Raw genomic sequence first — 15,019 nt, forward strand, 5'->3', positions numbered from 1 at the left:
GAACGTCGACTCCGTCATCATCGACTGCGGGCTCGGGTTCTTCTTCTCCACAACTTTCCGTGCTGCTTCCATTTAGTAGGGCGGAAAAGTGTTCCCTCCATAATTTAAGTACGCTCATGTAAACATAAAAATTTAATGTGGTAAGAAGGCCATAGCTAATGTTGGAAAGGGTACAGTATGTTTATAGTTTTACATAGGTGAATACGAGTAAAGTTCCAAATAAGACAAATTTGCTTAAATGCTTCTTAGTATTCATAAATATATATTTTTTCTTTATTTTTTTTTTAATTGTCTTGGTTTTCTGCTGGTGCACAGTGAATACTTTTTAAATAAATTGTGTTTTGGTGATGCAGGTTTCCACATCAACACTAATTAAATCTAAATCGGTAACGGCTTTTTCTGCCGCATTATTTGTACATGCATCTGATTGCGTAAATACGGCTGAGACGCGCTTATTAGCTCCTTTGATAGTTTTTATGGATCGACGAGCATTTTTTAAATATAGCGTGGCTTTGATTGATAATTTGGCGTAACAAGAATTCTTCAATACGATATTTTTGTAATTTTGGCACTTCTGGTAAAGCTTTAGGACGTCATAGCCATCAAACACCAATTGTTGTGTGGCTGAGTTAACGTCATTCATTATCTCTACTGAAGTTTTAGCAGCAATAATTCCACACACATTTAGTTCCTCATGAAAGGTATCCACAACCAACTCTACTTCTTGATCTTTGGCTGCTACACAGTTGTCGTTTTCCTGACGACGATCCTCAATCTTGATCACAGCGGTATCGACTTGCTGAAGAGGCTCCACTACGATTACCTTATATTGAACTTGTAAAGCCTCTGCAGTTCTGAGCGCTTCGTCTTGTGCTTCCTTTATTATATTGTTAACGGTTCCCTCATAATTAATGATCGGCAATGGAACATCAGCTGCACTTGCCTAAAAACAAATATAGTTAGCTACATTCTTTCATCTCTTCAACTACATCAATTTATTAAACATTACTATAGCTACAAGAAACAAAACAGAAGCTGTTATGATGAGCCCCTTCATTTTCTATGTTTGGTAAGACTTAAAGAACTGATTGGATTCATTATTGTCGTGGCTCCTTTTTATACAAAAAACAATATACCGAACGTCGTATATTCTTTAGATTAGGAAATGCATACATATGTGTAATTAAACCGCCGCAATAAATCATAAAGTCGATAATAAATTATTTGTTACTTTTCGCTTACCCTTTATTGAAAGTAATGAGCTATAATTCAAAATTTTTTTCATTTTTGATATTAAAATGTTTACATTTAATAACCACAAGTATTGTTATTTTAGCAGATTGTTCTTTGTTGGTATAGTAAAAATATAGAACCAACTACCAATCCCAATTAAATATAATACACCTTTCTTAGTTCGTCTTTGCTTTTGCTTCTCCCGTATCTTGCAAAAATAATTATTTCTTCTAAAATATTGTTTGGCGTTGTTCATTGTATCTTTACCAATATATGATATCATTGATATTGCTGTTATTATGTACTATTTTCTTTTTCAATCTTATTCTTCTCTTTTAAAATTACAACCATTTGTCGGTTGTATTTTTATAAGCTTAACTATGTCTATGTCCATACATCTTTCCTCTCTCGAAATCCCTCAATGCCTTCCGATCTTTGTTTGACATCGTTTATGTTGGTGCGCTCTATGAAAGGATGGGCATGATGTGAGGCTTTCAGAGCGTGATATTTGTTCGTCAAGAGAGGGCCCTGCTTTTCAATTGCCTACTGAGCTCAACCGTTTAAATTTAATTACAGCTAAAGCTAATTTGTAATTTACCTGGGTAATTTACCAGCAAAAAATCCGGAAACGTATCCGAAAATGGAAACAATTTCGTATAAAAACCTGATGTTTCATCCGTTTTCCGATTCCGTTTTCGGACGTTTTTTAGATCAATTCTCCCACTAAAGTGTTCAGCCGAAACGTATGTGCAGAAAACTATTCCTGAAATTTATCTGATTCAATTTTTCGTTGAAAACGATTTCATTATGAACTTCACAGAAACTTTTTCATAGTTACTGGAAGCCAAAAAAAAAAACAATTTAAGATTCAGCAATTATTTCAATTTAAATAAATAATTTCAATGTGTTGCTTCTGACGGAATTCGAACCTGGGACCTCCTGAAAGCTAACAAATAGTAGCACACTTCTCTACACACGCAGCTACTGGTGAATACGTATAGTACAGGTTTTCAAATGCTCAGGTTGAACAAATATTTTAAAATTATTGTTTTCAAATAAGATGATGACATTTTTCGGATACGAAAAATTAACAAATATGGAAATCGTTGTCTGAACGTTTCCGAATACGAAAAATGTACGACAACTGCACTTTCGGCAAAAAGTACGTTTCTCTGCTGGCTGGGTAGTTTTTGAGTCGCACACAGACCATTTCAAAAAAGGTTATTTGTAGCTTAATGAGTTATTCCAAAGGGTTTGTGGTAAATTTAAAATGTATAAAACTGTATGTACCTTATTTTATCATAGTCCATAATGCCACGTGGCACAGTGGTCTGAATAGGGAATTTAGCGAGACAATATATAGGGCCACTGATTACAAATCTTCAGTCAGGCTTCAAAAATCCAATATGGCGGAAAAATTTGTTTAAATTTATTGAATTCGTTCGAAACTTGTTACTCGGGTTGCTAATTATGAATCCTAAGAAATTATAGTTGGTCCTTGTACCGAATCGAAGACTTTCATATTTAGTATTTCCCGCTAGATTCTCCAATCAGACCACTGTGCGCGGCAGTACATTTTTTCTGTAGCTCTTGTTGTTTACGAGATAGGGGCAAAAAATGAATATTTCATGAAAAAAATTTGTATAGTGACTCGTACTACCTCGCTGGTGGGAGTTAGGGTCACGCCGCAATGGACAGTTTTGTAGAGCACTCAACTCTGGAGAAAGCCTATCATTGACCAAGATTATAACATAAAATGCCCTTGAGCTGCAGAATATTGAAGAAGGAAACATTTACGTTGACGTGTATGTATTTTAAATGGCAGCCTTGGTCGAGCACTTAATATTAATGTTAAGGGCTAAAATTTTCAGGCAATTTTTTTTAGGGAAAATTTCGAGGTGGGAGTGAAAAAAAAAGTTAGTCGCAAAAAACCTTTCAGCTGATTAAGTGCATTTTTTGGCACTTGGCACAAAATTAAAAAACTCATTTATCATCCCAGCTTTGGGATGCTTCGTCAAAACGTTTTTTTTTTGTCTTTAAATCTGGGTTTCCTTTCGGGATCTAAGGAAAAACCATGCAAATTTGTGCTATTTTCATTCATTAATAATCCAAAAGCAGCAGTGAAAATAAATCTATCTAGATAATCTATTAAAAATTGGTCGTAACGAAGATTATAATAATAATAATAACATTGGCGCTTACACATACATACATACATATGTTAGCGTTCGGCCGATCTTCTCCTCCGATTTGTGGCGTAGGGGATGCACCTACAGATTTACGCCGACTCTGAACGGCGATTGAATTTTTATGAGAAGCTGTTTTTCTTATGATGTTGGGTTGAACCGGTCTACACCACAGCGAACATTCGCTTTATAAAAAAGTGGTTCGGTTAATGGTTCAGTTAATTAGTATAAAAAAAAAGGTTAATCCGGTTCAAAACCCGTAGACGCCCTGGTATGTACATCATATTTGAGATCAAGATTTGTTTGCTTTCTCCTAGAGAAACTTCAATTACATAAATATTATTCAAAGCGCACTACATTGGAAAACTATTCCCACTGTGCGAAGCAAGCACAAATATTTTAAGAATTTAATAACCACTTTAGATTATCCAATCCGCGCAATTTATGATCCCACTTGTTACTAAATATTCTGGACAGAAATTGTGCATTAATCTAAATTTATATTTACTTATCAGACGATTGATTCTTTTATAACCTATTTAAGTACAATACATAACTACATACAACATAATAAGTACACAAGTAATTGGTAAAGAATTCGACCCTTCAGTTCGTAAAAGCACTGAAAATGCTAATTGGACATTTTACACGAGTTATTCAGATTCTTGCAAAACGACTATTAGGCTACTCATAAACTGTTAAAAAGCGCAATAAACTTTAGAGAAACTACGAATAACCTTGATAAACTTGTTAGCCATTCTACCATTCATTCTGAGCACAAGTAGGCACCACAATTACCAAACTGCGAAAATAACAGATTTTAGACAGATTTTCAAGTATTTTTCTTTTACGCAAAGGTAAACATATACATACATAAATACTTGTAGACGATTGCATTGAACTTAATAGCTTTGTTACAATTACTTTACTAAATTCATTCTATTTATGAAAATCCATGCACACATACATATGTATGTATGTATATACATATATGAATATAAAAATAACATGCATATAAATTTAAGTAATGTAGTAGGCATGTATGGACGTATGTGTTAAGTAAATTAATAAAGGCAAAATAGTAGGTACTAAATGCGTAAGATTTTAGGAACGTTATGTATGTATATGTATGCACATATGGACGCACACTAAGCCGAATCACCACTATATATGACAAAAAAAAACCGTTGTGCGTGTGGCAATTTTATTTTAACACTTATAATAGGTTTGTTCCACACAAGCCCGCGGGATCTCGCTGTGCCGAAAACAGCCCGGAAAGCTTTCCTTACGCTAGAAAAAGGGCTAATAGAGAGCGAATACCTTCCACTTTTGGATCGTAAATGTCTTCTTCTTCTTGTCCGAAACAGCCCGGACTTTTTCCGGGCACAAAAGCTTGAACTTTTGCTGATTTTATTTTTTATTGCACAAAGTTTGATATATTTATATTTAGATGATTTTTGCTAAAGAATAAGCTGCTCTTAAAAAAAACTAAAATTATAATTTCGACACGGGGTGTATAACGATGGTATACTACTTTACATCTGATGGTTTGCGCACTACTGTAAATTTGTATAGCTTATGTAAATGGTTTTTATTAATTTTCGATTTTAATCGAAACGACCGATTAATCGGTTAATTTCTTACGATTAATTGCAATTCTTAATCGAATGCTTTTGATTAATCAATTAACCGATTAATCGATTATTAAATTTATTTTGCCATCATTACTCAGAGCGCAAAAAATTTTTATGAAAGCACGAAAAAAACGCATTCCCAAAGTTGCCCTTGTTTAAACTGCAGCGAGTAGCAGCTGGAATAGAATTCCATAAACTCGTGGCGTTGACAAAAAGTAGTCGGGCAGATTTTAGAAAGGTTAGCTATTATACAGATAGCTAAGTAGCTTATCCGACATTAAACGGAATAGAAAAATACATTTCATTGCTTTCAAGTGATCAGATATCTCAAAGCCCAATACGCCAAACCAAATACATAACGTGTTACGTGATTGAAATCGGAGGGGAAGCTCGGCCAAACACTAGCATATTGTGTAAGCGCCAATCTGTTATTATTATTATAAATCAAATAGGTTTTTAAGACCGATACCGTTTAGGGGTCCTGAGCGATACCTCTTCCTCGACACAGAGATTTTAAAAATCTAACGTCAAATAAGAAACTTACAGCAAACAACGCGATTTTACAGTTTTTAGCGGGTCACTTAAAAAGTTTGTTCTTTCGACCGAACTGCAAAGGCTCAGTTAGTCTAGGCTTAGTTTACATATTGGCCAACGCAATATATTTTTGTTCACTAATTTTTTGATGTGGCTTAGGCGGCAATGTGGCAATCGGCCGAAAAGGAAAATACAACAAAAAAAGGCTTTCGCTTCTGGCTGAGTTGACGATTGCTTCCGCAAGTTAAGTCAAGTCTCGACTAACTGAGCCTTAAGTAAGTTAGTACTCCAATTATGCGAAATTGCTTCCTCCGTTGTTAGTTTAGTATGAGGAAAGGAGGATGAAGTATGAAGTTTAAGCTGAAAATGAAAACTTATACCCTATTTACGCGTTAGCATCAGTGAATATAGCAGGTCATGAAAAAAATAGGTGACGTCCAATAATGTCAACGGAATTAATGTCAATTGAACATAAATTCACTTTTGTAAAAGTGTTCTTACACGATATGTATGTATTTGCATGTGTGCATGTAACCATTTACACGATCCCGAAAATAAAGATCGCGCCATTCGCGGACCGCTAACCCTCTCTTCGTCGATTTGACAGCATCCACCCAATCGCTGACGTCATAATATACTTTTGTTTACATTCACTGTTGCCAACTTCATGCTTTTCGCACCAAATTTAGTGGGTATTCAAAACGCAAACATTTTTAAGTTTTGTGCTTGGTGCGTTTTTGGTGCTTTTGTTTTTAGTTTGAAGACTTCAAATTAGAAAATCGTAAAAAAATGGAAGCAAAATTTATAGCAATCGTAAGTTTGCTAAGCAATTTTACAAAAATTTAAGCAAAATCATGGCACAGTGACAATCATAAGCGACAACGAAATATGTCCAGCACCTTCAATCATGCCAGAAGAAATCGACCGTTGTGCAAGAAACATTGATTTTTATTAATTTGAATCGGCATCCTTACAATAAACTTATGTATTCATATAAAGTCCATAAAATACACCAATAAAAATTTGGTGCTTTTTCAAATTCAAAACTTGACAATACTGCCTTTTGTTGATGCTTCTTCTTTTTCTTGTCGAGTTCGTCTTGCTCTCTCATTCTGGTATATTTTGACGTCACGGCCAGTTGCTCTCAGCTCGATTGGCGCAATCTTGTATCCTATCATTCTTGAACCATTTACATACATATGGAAATGGACATACATATCGTGTAAAGACAAATTAGATTTGCTTCTGTACAAAGTAGATGCACCTATGTAAATACGAAATAGAAATGTTTCTATGTTCAGTTGGTATACAGACAGAATCATCTGTTTTGGTTTATTTGCTTTTCAAAGAACGTAATTTTAAATAGTTAAATAAAGACTGTCAATTTGACAGGTATATGCAATTATATACAAAGGTATCGAAAAAGTCACATTAACAGATGCAAATAGATATCGTGAAAGAAGACTTTAAGGGAATTAATGTCAATGACCATGTGCAATAAATGAAAATTTTACACCCCCAGCAGTAACTTGCCAGCAACTCTCCAGTAACTTTATTTCTAAGAATTCGATCTCACAGAAAAAATTTGCACAAAAGTACGTGAACGCTTTTCCAGTAATAATTTGCAAGTTTCATCAACAGCTGATAAATTGGTTGTTTATTCGCAGCAAATTCCTAATAAAACAATATATTTTATATTTAAATGGGTTTATTTTGTGAATTTCAACAATAAAAACCCACAGACAGTCTCCTTATTTGTTTAAATTCCATCCAGCAACATGCGATCAGCTCTTTTTCGTACTGGCTAATTCTTACAAGTAAAAATTTATCCAGTAAAATCCAGTCTCAATTTTCCCTACTTTGCAAGTTTTTGCGTACGAAAACGCCAAAACATGAATAGAATTGTATCTTCATTACAACCTACAAAATGCAGTGCTGCCATAATTTGAGATTTAATACAAAAGACTTAAAGCACGAACTTTGTCTAAAATTAACTAAGGGTAGAAAGAAGGCTTTCTTGAATATAAAATACCCAAAATATATTCGGATTCAGTTTAATCTGTGTGCAGTTTTCGCATTTTTAAATCAACTCACACAAAAGGAGTTACAAACAATTGTAGGGTCTTATACATATGTAAGTATGTATGCAAAATGGATTCCAAGTCACAAGTTGTGCGTGAGTTTTAAGTTTTTTAAATTGCTATTTTGGTGAAGCATTAATACCTACTCTCACTTATGTTGTGCACAGAGAAAAATATGGGTACTAAAGTTATATTATTATTATTGTTAGTTGTGTGAAAGATGTTACAAAAAGAGATGAAGGAACGTACCCTAATTCTCGTACAAATTACAAATCAAGAACTTTTCTATACAAAATTTTTTCTAGGCTACGAACAGAACCACGAAATGAAAATAGACTCAAGCATTTTGCTAGTAAAACTGCTTACATTTTTTTATGGAAAACCTTAAAAAAGTGTATTAATACTTTTTTTTAATTTCACATTGGTGTGTATTACAAACCACTTAAATAACAGAAGTACTTTCTGACTTCACTTCCTTATGAAAAGGTCTTTGAAATACAAAGCAAAGTTTTATTAAATATTACACCAATGTTTATTATTAGGTATTTGAATTTAATTTCAATAACAAAGCCTTTTGTTTTTAGTCGACTTCAAACAAAGGAGACGTTTATCAATTCGTCGGATTTTTTTTTTTATAAATGTTACCGTATAACTACGGTGACGACCATCCGGCCTGTATTTTACGGGACAGCCCTCTTTTTGCGTCAATTGTCCCGGTAATTTATTTATTTCATACGGGACGCTAAATATTCTGTATCTCTTTAAGTGTCCCGTATTTGTCCCGTATTCGGTATTTTTGCGCCTTAACAGCTCATAAAACTGAGATGTCTTTGAACCAGTTTTTTTTTTTTAACTAGACGCTTGTGATTCGAATCGAGGAGCATATATAAACGTGGTTTCTGAAATTATAATTTCGCGTAGAAAAAATGGGTATATGTGAGTATGAATCGAAATTAGTTAAAGATTATTGTTAAAATTTATAAAAGAAATTTTACAAGTATTTAGCTTTTCAAAGGTTTTTTCAACCCATTTCACTTTGAATATTCTGTATGCAGCAAGGCATTTTGAACAAGTGGCAGCAGCACATCAGCTGACTCGACAGAAGTCGTTTTTAAATGGTCATTTTTGTTTTACATTTTACTCAAAAATTGCACACTTTATTGTCGTATATGGATTTCAAACCAACAACAACAAAATGCACACAGCTTGCTGTTGGGCCCTATTACCTGTCCAATGTGTCGTGGTGTGGTAATTTGCACATTTTGTGAAGAGAGGCGATACTACGTAAAAAAAAAATGTTTGCTGACTGTATGAGAGATTGTATCTTCAACATGAGAAACTCCAAATAAGAAGGCTACCATGAGAATGTTGCAACAGTAAAGAAGTTCTCAAAGATGGAAAGGAAGTGGAGCTGAAAATAATCCGTTGAAAAAAGTCTTAAAATCCTCCAGCTTATGGGAAGAACATTTGGCAACGTTATTTTTTGTCCCGTACTCGGCTACCATAAATATGATTGCACCACGTCAGGCGATTTCTTAACTCTTTTGTTAAAGGAAAGCTGGTCCCATTCTAATTTGGCTCAGATCCGATCATTGGATCATTGAGAAATTAACGGTACTCTTTAAAGTTGGTTTTGGTTTTTGTTTAAAAATTATTTGTAAAAACTTTAACCGCTGTTCAGAGATAATACTCATGAACCGGTTCTTGTGCTTTTACTGGCACAAGTTTTTCTAAGTATGTAGTTCGAACCACTGAACTGCAGCCCTGGTTTATATGATTTAGGTGGCATTCACGCATTACACCCAGAATGCCCAGAATACAATTTCTCTATTTTCTATATTTCATTCTTCTATCTATAGCCCTTCGTGCAGAAGTTATTCATAGGATAACCTAATAATAATATTTAATAATTTTAGCATCCATATTTTTCTCTGTGCACAACATAAGTGAGAGTAGGTATTCATGCTTCACCAAAACAGCAATTTAAAAAACTTAAAACTCACGCACATTTACCATATCGAGCCCTAACCGCCAAAATAACGTAAACGACATTTTTTTCGAAATGTTATTTTTGTTGCAGAAATGCATCTAGATGCTCTAGGAATATTTCTGCATCAAAAATAAAATTTTGAAAAAAAATGTCGCTTACGTTATTTTGGCGGTTAGGGCTCGATATTTGTGCATGTAATTTATTTATATTAAAATGTTGCATATACATATATACATATTTATATGTATGTACATATACACATATACAACTTTTCACTAGTTAAATTTCTTTCAAAGCTTTCTTTGTCATGGTGAATTTTCTTCAAAGCCAAATATTACTTTATATATATATGTGTATGTATGTATATACATATGTACATTTGTGCTTATACAACAAAAGAATATGATAAACTAATACAAACGATGTACCGTTTTTAATATATGGTTTTAGGCTTTTCTCTTTTAAAAAGTGCGCTCAAATAAAAAATTGGTTTACATATATACTTATGTATGTATGCACATATGGAGTCGCAATACTTGTGTAAGTTTGTTTGTTTATACAACATATGCATCCAATCTTTCAGTGATTCCCACTCACCGTGGTGTACTTGTGCTTTCTTCTTTCTCTTCATCTGCTGTTAAAATACCTTAATTTACGTCAACTGCAATTTAGTTATGTTTAGTTGTTTGTCCTCTGACGGAGCATCAAGTTGATGATAGACTTGGATAATGGGCTGAAGTGACACCAAAAAATTTTAAGTTTTAAGTGAAAATTTTTTCTCGAATTCAGTTTTTTGCCTTCTACGAATATCCAAAAGTATTTTAAACTGATGATTTGATTTGTGTGGTTCGTGTGTACATACATATGTACTTTGTTAGTGGCTCGATAAATTATTAAACAAATCGCAAACAGGGGTGGTGAAGAATGTAAGTAAATCTGTGCAATAACCATTTTTTTCTTACTCTGCACAATAAGCGTATGCATAAACATTAAGTTGGGAGCACACGATTTGTACATTTTGTCAGTCAGAGAGTGGTATTGTTTAGAAGTTTTTATCGAGAATGAGTTCAGCTCAATAAAGAATTTCCAAACAACCCCTACTACTACGTAACTGTCAAAATTTAGCGAATTTAAACTAAAATATATGTAAACATATATGTGTACATGTTTATACATGCATACCGGGGTGTACCCAGAAATGAGCTATGGGGGTTCTACCCAGTCGTTTCAATATAAAAAAAAAACAAGCAGAACCATAAAGATATGGAAATTATGTCAGCGTTCAATAAGGGAATAAATACATTTATGCGAAAGTAATCATGTACATTTGTGAGAAAACAAGCCGAACGTATCACCAGTGTTGCCACGACGGCATGAAAAATTTATCGTAAAAGAAACAAAAAATGGATCAAATGTGTCACAAGTTTTTTGTTTAAATATCAAAGTATCAAGTTAGAAAAAACCTTAAAAAATTGCTATTTGGTTCCATAGCTTTGCTTCTTATTATTGTCAATAACCGAAAAATCATGTAATTCGCATTCATACACATACATATGTATGTACATGAAGAAAAATATTTTACAAAATGTGACAATCTATTGAAGACTATATTTTTGTTTTTAATCTTGTATAGAGACAAATATATATGTATGTATAGATTTAATAGAAATTTTTCAAACATATGTACATACATACATACTTAAAACTGTTAGCTGACGATCATTTATGTTAATTATCAAATTACAAGAGTTGAAAAATCATCACTGTACTGATAAAATCAGTACGTCTGGCAACCGTACCTTAGCCCTTTAACTTGGTACCTCACTTTCGAACGGACGGTGCGGATCTGAGGGTATTGAGGCACAAAAAATGCCTTCGCGTATTATATAGATAGATGTGATACATTCCACGTTAAACTCGTTGGAAATTATGTCAAAAATCTGAGATTGCTTTCCGTGTCGACTTTGTTTTTACTATGAATACGCCCCGTCATATTCTCAACAGTTTGTAATGAAATTGTATTTCTCTTTTCATATTGGATCAATTTTAAATCTGAAAATATACGCTCTGCATCTGCAGAGCTAAGTATTTATGAGGCAAGTAAAGTAAATTAAAAATGAATGAGTCAACTCATTATACATTGATCATTTAAATCATTTTTCTTTAAGCTTATTTGACCCCAAAACGTTTCAATATTTTCGATCACAATTTAAAAGCTAATAAAATATTTAAATATTCTCTCTTTAACATGTATCAAAATGTTTGCCTCGCGAAAAAATGAGCTATCTTCCAAAGATTTGCAGAAACACGTATCACTTTTGAAATATATGGAGCAAAACGGCAACACTGGACGTGAGTTACACAAAATGTTTCTACTTCTGTAAATAGTTTGTTAACAACATAGCCAGTATTTTGAAGCTTCATTTCCAATTCTTGTTTGACGGTAATTGTAATTGGTATTAGTGGGGCACTGCGGACCGCCCCCACATTAGCACTGAACGTAACGCTAATCGTAGCACCTGTCGACGTTGCAGGCAGAATTGTCGCGACGCGAACGGCTATTCGACTCAGAGAAACCGATTGGTTTACCAACTTAGGTACTGGACACTCTGGAGTTCTAGGGGACTTCGATTTCATCCCGGATCGTACGGATTACTGCACCACCGATACGGTTCCTAGGAGCTTCTTCTCTGCCCACTTTCCCTCAAGGCATGAGTGGGCCGGGCGAGACTTCTGGAGGAGGGGTGTGGGGAGCTTCTTTACAGATGGATCGAAACTGGACGGCAGGGTTGGTGGAGGGGTCTTCGGTCGAGAGCTTTTCATCAGCACTAAGTTCAGACTCCCGGACTTCTGCAGTGTATTCCAGGCGGAAGTAGCTGCTATCAAGTGGTGCGCTCTAACTTGGTTAAGAAATGTCTGCTCTCTCTTTCGGCCGGGTCGGAATACTTCTGCATAAGGCTTATTTGGGTTCCGGGTCACAGCGACATTGGGGGGAACTGCGTGGCTGACGAGCTGGCCAGGGAAGGAACCTGTGAAACGTTATCACCGGATAAAGAGCGTCTGAGGGTGCCACTGATCACTTGCGGTACACTCCTGGACAGATGGGCCTCATGTCAGCTCAGCGGGGGCGGTCGAGGGCACTCCTCCCACTCACTAAGCCCCAGCTCTCACTTCTGGTGGGGGTTTAACGGGTCAATGTCCTATTGGTATTCACGCAGTAATGCTGAACATTCTACCGGACCCCTTATGTCGCAATTGCCTGGAAGAGGACGAGGTAGAATCACCTCAACACTACCTTTGCGAGGCTAAGGTTGAAGTACTTTGGGTCTCACTTTCTAAATAGCCTCGAGAAGCTCCAGGGCATTCAGATCAACCGTATTCGTAAATACATAATCGGCTCGGAGCCTTTTAACGTTAAAGTTTAGGAGGCTGTTCTAAATTGTAGCATCACACACTACAATCTTACGTTGTCTAAGGGAGCTCCGGTTACACGGGGCTGCCACCTTACCCAACCTAACATCTTAACTCAACGTTGTATGATATCTTATAAGTTTAAACCGGAATAGTTTTGGTCCAGCTATTCCAGTTTTTCTTATACCAACCTTTGGAAAGAGTTTATTTTTTTGAATATATTTATGCAGATTTTTAATCTTAATCTTTTTTGTCAAAACATTCTTTAAGAATCTATTTGAATTTATAAAAACTCCATTTTTGGAGGTATTTTCAACTTGGTCCAGCTCACGTAAACCTTAATATTTTTCCGAAATGTTTTGGTGGATGTCTTTGAATATAATAGATTCTAAAATCGCAATGGAAGCACAGTACCGGTATATTTTTTATTGGGAGTGATGCAACCTAATGAACATATATATGTACGTATGTAAAATATCAGCGTGCTGAATTTCAAAAACCTGGGTGCTGTAGGAATTGAAAAAATAGTAAATACATGCAAAATCTTAAGTGGTGAGGTATATTCGGCTTGTTAAATGCATGAAAATAGAAGACACTGGGAGGAGGGGTTTAACCCTCCAAAAACCTCCTTCGGTATGCCTCTTCATACATATGTATGTATATTGTACGTTGGAATCGTCTTGATGTTGTCCATTCGCTCGATTAAGACATTGATATCCGATAACGTATCTAATGGGCGATCTCCTGCGCAGTCTCCCGGAGCGCTGAGGCCGTATACCCAGCGCCTAGTGCTCTGAAAAATTCAAGTGAAATTTGTGGTAGAACTTAAATTGTAGTGTTGTTCACAAGAAGAAGTTAGACGGCTTACATTTCTTCAGGAATAAGGACTATGGTCTCCTTAAGCTTTAGTCCAGGATTGTACGATTCCTTAACTTTTCACTGACAAGCGGTATTAGAATGCGTAGTTCCTGAAAATAAGGTACTAGTTTAAATCCAATGCAAATAAGGAGGTGTGCTCCACATTTTTGATTGAGGTTCTATGTATAATTGCGCGGTGATCCCGAAAATCGAGTAAATTTTTTTTTTCTATGGATTTTCGAGATATTTGCAATTTACCGTTATTCAGCTTAAAGCAAAAATTGCTTCCTTTCAATGACGTATATCTTACGAACCAATTAAAAAATCTTAATATAAAATACGGCCAATGAAATTCTCCATGAACCGTACATACATCACTTTCCGTTAGGACTGATAGTTTCTGACAAATTAATTAATCCTTCCAGTTTTTTTTTATTTTTTAATGAAAAAATGAATAAAATCAAACTTTAATAGAAAAAAAGAAAAAAAATTTAAAAAATAGGTTCTGTACCAAATTTTTGTATTTTTACTAAAGCCTGTTCTGTTACAAAAAAGTTAAGTTACTGATGAAGAAAATCGATGGATAAATGCGAAATAATGAGTGGTCAAATGAAAATGCGCAAAGATTTTTTGTATTATTAATTAATTTGCCAGAAACTATCAGTTCGCAAACCAAATCGAGGAGCAGATTGTGACGGCGTACGCGAGCAAAAGGCAGCTAAGTCTCCAAAGAAACTGAAATGTAGGGACGAGGATACGAAGCCAAAGTCATCCAGCTGCCCTCCACATTCAACGCTGAAATGTTGTAGTTGTAATTTTTAAAGATTCACGAAAACGCTTATTGCACGAGAACTAATGAAGCGATTTCAAAGAAAGGTATGGCATTTCAAAGATAAAATTCCGAAACTATCGACAGATATATTTCTGTAAGTAACCGATTCGGTGTCTGTCCTAGAAACAACGGTAAATATTGACTTATTTTGGGGTCATTTTTGAGCCTTTAAAGTGCTCCAGCAACTTATAATTTGCAGATATAACTTTCATTTTCGGGATATAGATTGCTTGGAGCAATAGAAATATTTTCGTGTACAG

At 34.9% G+C, this 15,019-nt stretch overlaps 1 protein-coding gene across 2 annotated transcripts; it reads right to left on the reverse strand.

Annotated features, from left to right (window-relative positions):
* Positions 1-234: 234 nt before the first annotated feature.
* Positions 235-10,746, reverse strand: LOC118757410. 2 transcript variants are annotated; one of them, XM_036492125.1, is made up of 2 exons: positions 1,010-2,063; positions 235-943 (listed from the first exon to the last, which is right to left on the reverse strand). In XM_036492125.1, exons 1-2 carry the CDS (start codon positions 1,055-1,057, stop codon positions 326-328), a joined length of 666 nt encoding a protein of 221 aa, XP_036348018.1. In that variant the 5' UTR covers positions 1,058-2,063; the 3' UTR covers positions 235-325. The 2 variants fall into 2 exon arrangements, 1 of the variants encoding a protein (XP_036348018.1); XR_004995213.1 differs by lacking the exon at positions 1,010-2,063 and adding an exon at positions 10,256-10,746 and having other exon boundaries at positions 862-943.
* Positions 10,747-15,019: the final 4,273 nt, after the last annotated feature.

Source organism: Rhagoletis pomonella, unplaced genomic scaffold (genome assembly GCF_013731165.1).
Source record: "Rhagoletis pomonella isolate Grant_MI unplaced genomic scaffold, Rhpom_1.0 Rhpom_scaffold_00002, whole genome shotgun sequence".
In the NCBI taxonomy this organism is placed as follows: Eukaryota; Metazoa; Arthropoda; class Insecta; order Diptera; family Tephritidae; genus Rhagoletis; species Rhagoletis pomonella.